Source organism: Olea europaea, unplaced genomic scaffold (assembly GCF_002742605.1).
Source record: "Olea europaea var. sylvestris unplaced genomic scaffold, O_europaea_v1 scaffold508, whole genome shotgun sequence".
NCBI lineage: Eukaryota > Viridiplantae > Streptophyta > Magnoliopsida > Lamiales > Oleaceae > Olea > Olea europaea.
The window spans coordinates 233575-239457 of NW_019263396.1; the positions used below are offsets into that span (position 1 = coordinate 233575).

At 33.6% G+C, this 5883-nt stretch overlaps 1 protein-coding gene across 1 annotated transcript; it reads right to left on the reverse strand.

Annotated features, from left to right (window-relative positions):
* Nucleotides 1-3032: 3032 nt before the first annotated feature.
* LOC111388582 (zinc finger MYM-type protein 1-like) lies at nucleotides 3033-4698 on the reverse strand. Its single transcript, XM_023013339.1, has 2 exons — nucleotides 4412-4698; nucleotides 3033-4335 (listed from the first exon to the last, which is right to left on the reverse strand). Exons 1-2 carry the CDS (start codon nucleotides 4696-4698, stop codon nucleotides 3033-3035), a joined length of 1590 nt encoding a protein of 529 aa, XP_022869107.1.
* Nucleotides 4699-5883: the final 1185 nt, after the last annotated feature.

Sequence of the window (5883 nt, forward strand, 5' to 3'; positions counted from 1 at the left end):
AATAACTACATAGATGCTTTTGTTTAATAGTTGAAACCTATTGCACAATCAAATTTCCTCTAGGCTTTGCTTGAAATTTTGAAATATTGCTACTATATACAGATTCTTAAGTTTCAACCATTTTTAAGAAGTCTCTAAGAACCTCTAAATGATAACATTAATGATTATTCACAGTTTATATATTTTAACAATCAAGAATATTATACTGATTCAAAGTTACACAGATTATCAACCTATATAGGATGAAGCATTAAAATCACCAAGTTCATCCTAACAAAAAATAAGTAAAGAACAAATTTATTGTAAATTCACATAATCTTCTAACGTGTTTTTGGGAATCTGGTCAAGTAATTTTCTCTCAATAACGGGCCAATTTGCCTCTTGAACAACATATAATTATTATAATGGAATATTCATACTACAAGTACACAAGGGATCATGTCTTATAGAGCTTGCCCCGTTTCCTACTCCACTCCCCCCCCCCTCCCCTCCAAATTTTGAGTTTAATAAAATACAGATAATATTACGCCTCTATTTTATTGCCCTGTATGCAAAGTGATGTATTTCTGTATTATGATAATTGCTGTCAGTTAGTGATGGTAACGGGGCGGGACAGTGGGCTTGCCCCCTTTTTCTTTTTTATTTTATTTCAAATTCAATAAAATACAGATAACATTCAAGCTGATAAAGTTATTATCCAAAATAAACGTTACAAATCTTAAATATAATGATCGCTATTGGTACACAACATTGATTATTAGTATGAATAAGGTTTTTTGTGTTTTTTCCTTTGATATTGTCACAAAAGTTGTAACCCCATACACTTTAATTTATTACAATATATAGATTTTCAAATTTGTTCAAACATGTTATATCTTTTTATATTTATTTTTATCAATATAATATCAATTTGACAAAGTAGCATAATGGTATATATAAATTAGTTAAGTTTGATAAGACTTGTACAATTGAGGATACTAGAAAATAGGTCACATCCTTCTATTTGAAGCAAGTTGAACCCTAACCTTTTAATTAAAAATAAAAATAAAAATTCACGAGGTGGGTTTTTTTTGCCCCATTCGGGGCGGAGCGGGGCAGGTAAATTGTCATCACTACTTATAACCAAGGACTATGTGCAGATCATTACATAGAAAGAGAACAAAATATTAAGGATCTTACTACACATACATCAATATTTACATTAGGGATTACATAATGCCCACGTGGCACTCTATAATTTATCAGTTTAAAATGCAGACAGCTTTTTCATCAAAATTTTCCCTCCACGTCATTTTCGGTAACCGTTTATGTACCATTTTTATGTACAAGTAACAAAATTCAAATATTAAACCATCTTTAACAAGTGGGACCAAGACCTGTATATCTATATATATATAAGCAATTGAAACAATCAGACCATGTTTAAATTAATGCAAACTACATTAATCCAAGAATAATGTCATCTCTTGATCTTAGATATGCTTTCCTCTTTCTCATAAACATTCTTAAATCACAAACAGCAATGCCCTGGGAATGGGATCCATTTTCTATAATATTTGATAGTCTCACATGGATGAAATTTTGGTTTCTCGCTATGCTTTTCTTCGTCTTCTCCTTCGTCTCTATTGAAATCCCATTGACACCCCGAGCACACCATATGGGATTTTTATGCATTCAAGTCAAGAATTTTTCAGTCTCCCTAATAGTTTCTTTCTTGGCTGCACTATTCTTCCCACAAGTTATATTCTGGTGTATTTATCCCATAATTTTTCTGCTCATTTTGTGCTCTACCCGTATCTCTAGCATGTGGAGGAGTTTTTTAAGGAGTGTTAAACTTTTTCTGCCTACGATTCCTGATGTAAACATAATTATCACTGCCCCAAACATTGATGATAACCCCAACTCGGAAGTACTGCAGGAACCGGAACAAGAAATTCATGAGGGAACAACACAAGTTTAGGAGTCCTTCGTTTTCACTTCAAAACCAAGTTCAACTGCTACTGTTCCTTCTACTCCTTGTCCATTTTAATTTGCATATGTAAATTGTAAAGCTTTTCTCGCAACTGGATCGAACGATATTAGCTTGCTTTTATGTAGTATATTGGGCATGTCTAGACAAATTAAGAAAAAAGTGAAAATCTTGTCTATTATATTATTGAATATATGTCGAATATTGATATTACATTTCAAAAGTTGCCGGTGTGTTAGTAGAATCTGCATGGAGCCTTAGATTTCGTTTGGCCCCAATAAGCTGTAACGTGCTGTGATTTACTACAACTGTCAGTGGCGGACGCAGAAATTTTGATTTAGTGGGGCACTGTCGAACTTAGCAAAAAGGTGATGAAAAAATTTAAATATTTGATATCTTATTACAATTGTTCTCTACAAGTTCTCATATTTTGATAATGTTCCATAATTAAGTCATTTTTAATATTGTCAAATACATCCTTCTCAATATATGCAATCAAACTATCATTCAACCATTGATCCCCGATTCGATTACGTAGACGATTTTTGACAATTGACATGGCAGAAAATGCTCTCTCAACTGTAGCAGTAGCCATGGGAAGAATTAAGGCTAATGTCACAAGCTTGTAGACTAATGGATAAACTTCATGTTTATTTTTCGCAACCAACTTCTGTGCAAGATCACCAAGGCCTTATAATTCTTTAAAATCTTCGTCAATGCGCATGTCAAAAATATATGTATCTAGTTGATCTTCGAGTTCCAAAATAGCTGTCACATCAAAATCTCCGGGATAATACTGACATAGTCAAATCACTTTGTTCTTGTCAAAAGCAGCAAATGAATTATTTGGACATAAACACGCAACACAAAGGAGCAAGTCACTGTTTAGCTCAGAAAAACGATCATTCGGCTCTTGAAGTTGCATGTCAATGATGGCATAAAACATTTCCACACGAAAATGATGCAAATTTGTCACCGTATCACGTCGTGAACGACCTAGAGTTATGGGAACATTTATCTCATGAGCTTCACAAAACGAACAAACCATTCCAAAAAAAGAATCTCATCCATCATCTCTCATGGTTTGGAGCTGTGCTTTACATAATTGCACCAATCTCATAGCATTGATAATATCTTGATCTATTCTTTGTAATGCTTTCGACAATTCATTTGAAATTCCCAAGATCTTTCTCATGAGATGTAGATTAAAAACAAATTCAAATTTTAACATCAATTCCAATAAAATACACGCATCACCTCTTGTTCTAGAACTTGTAGTGTCAGTAGCAATCATCTCAACAACATCAACTATGGTTGAAAACATGAGAATCAGGTTAATTAAGCAACTGTAGTGAGATCCCCAACGTGTATCACCAAAACGCTTAAGAGTAGTTTCTTGATTGAGACCCCGTCCACTTGATATTTCACCAACATTAAGTGATTCAAGAATATTCAGTTTTTGTTTCTCTCGAATAAGATCATTTCGTTTAGCTGATCCTCCTACAACATTAACCAATCTGTGTACTGAAGTAAAAAAAGTTTCAATCTTTGGATGTTTCCGTGCCACAGCTACAAGAGCAAGTTGAAGTTGATGAGCAAAGCAGTGAATGTAGTAAGAACTTGAATTTTCTTTCAAAATAAGTGTTTTGAGACCATTATACTCACCTCTCATATTGCTAGCTCTATCGTATCCCTGACCTCTCAAATTAGATATACTTAAACTATGTGTGGAAAATAATTGATCAATACCAGCCTTAAGTGAGACAGCTGTGGTACTCGAAACATGTATAACGCCGATAAAATGTTCCAATACACGCCCATTCTTCACATACCGAATGACAACTGACATTTGCACCTTAACCGAAATGTCTCGAGATTCATCAACTAAAATAGAAAACAAGCCATTACCCATATCTTTAATAATCACATTTAGAATTTCAGAAGCAATAGCACTCACAATATCTTTTTGAACTCTAGGTGATGTTAATTTGAGATTTTCAGGTGCATTCGTCAAAGCAACATCATTAATCTCTGTATTGTAATCACACAACCAATGTAATAGTTCAAGAAAGTTCCCTTGATTGTTTGAATCATCAGATTCATCATGTCCACGAAAGGCCAACCCTTGTCGTAGAAGAAATCGAACACAATCAATTGAAGCATTCAAGTGAATTTGATACTCTGTTCGAGTTTGATGCGATTGCTTAAATAGACAAGATTGAATGCTTTGTTCTTGATTCTTAAATGATTCATATTGGACCCGAGCATGATTGTGTGCACTATTTGATGCCCCAACATGTTTTCTGATAATCTCTTTCCTTTTCCAATTTGAGAATCCACCATTAACAAATGAACTTCCACTTGAGCTGAAAAGATAACAGTAAAAGCAAAATACAGCATCTTTTTCTATACTGTATTCCAACCAACTAGGATGCTCATTACCATGAAACACAAAATCGCCTATCTTTGTTAGCCATCCTTGTGGGTGGAAATTCATGATTGCGAGGTTGAAAAGGACCCCGTTGCACATATGTTCTTCGAATCACATCTCGGACATTAATATCATTATTTTGTATTGGAACTCTCAATTCAGGATTTGAAGGAAGCTGTGCAATATCAAATTCATGGGCTTCATCCCCAACATCCTCGACATTTGTTTGAATCGGGACATCTCCAAGATTAATTCCATCAATTTCATTAACTTTTTCCCCAGTGTTCATTTCATCCATTTTGTCTTGAACATTCCTTTTATTAACATTTTACTCATCACCAGAAAATGCAGATTTACGTTTGAAATACTTCTCCATAACTGATAGAAACAATCAACAAAAACAATCAATTCATTGGAATAAAAAAACAAGAATGAAATTAAATCCAATGATCATAACTTAGGTGATAAAGTTCGCAAAATTAAATTCTCCAAAAATACAAGATTAAAAATAATGTCTGAAGCTGCACATTTTCACAATTCAACAAATTTCCATTTATATTGCTAAAATAAACAATAAGCAATAAATAGAAAAATCCCTAAAATGCCTAGTTCAACAAAAATTTCAGAAATCACAAAAGTAACACAAATTAAAAATCATATATTAAGATTTAGCCTAATTAATTGGAGACGGGAGATGTAAAATCAAAACACAAACTCATGCATGCACTAAATAGTAACTGGTCCTTAATAAATAATACCTATTTAGAGTCGACGGACGGTAGACAGTAGTGACAATGGTCCAATGGAGATAGATAGATGGAGGCTGAAATTAAATGGTAGCACTTCACACTTCACAGCCGCTGAGCCGCTTCAATCGCCGGCCAATACTCAAGACTCAATAGGTGGATTACCAAGGTAGGGAAGGAAATTTAGTCAACAAGAAGATAATTTTTTCCAAATTCCAAGCCGGCAACGTTGAACTGTTGAATGATGGATTAAATCAGTATGGGACGCACTACGCAGTCATGGCACCAACTGTATGAATAATGGACAGACGAATGGTTTCCCAAATCCCAAATCCCACTTTTCATCCCACTGTTTGGTTTTGTAAAGAATTAATTGGCTTTTTTTATTGTTTTGTCCCTTAGTCTTCCACAATTTTATGTTTTAAAAAAATGTAATATTAAAAAAAAAAAAAAACTAGTGGGTCACGTGACCCACTAGGTCCAACAGTGGGTCCGCCACTGACAACTGTATAATACCATCTCCAAGAAAAGAACATTGTGTTATAGAAAGCATTTTTACACACTTCAACAAGCTCTCTATTTTGGCTCTTAATTTTATTTTTCTCAAGAATTATTTACGATTTCTCTTCATATTTTATTTGACATAATTTTTAATATGTCAATTAACTAATTAATTTAAATGCATTTTGAATAGTTTAAGAAGTAGGGTATTGAAATGTGTGATTTATCAAATACAA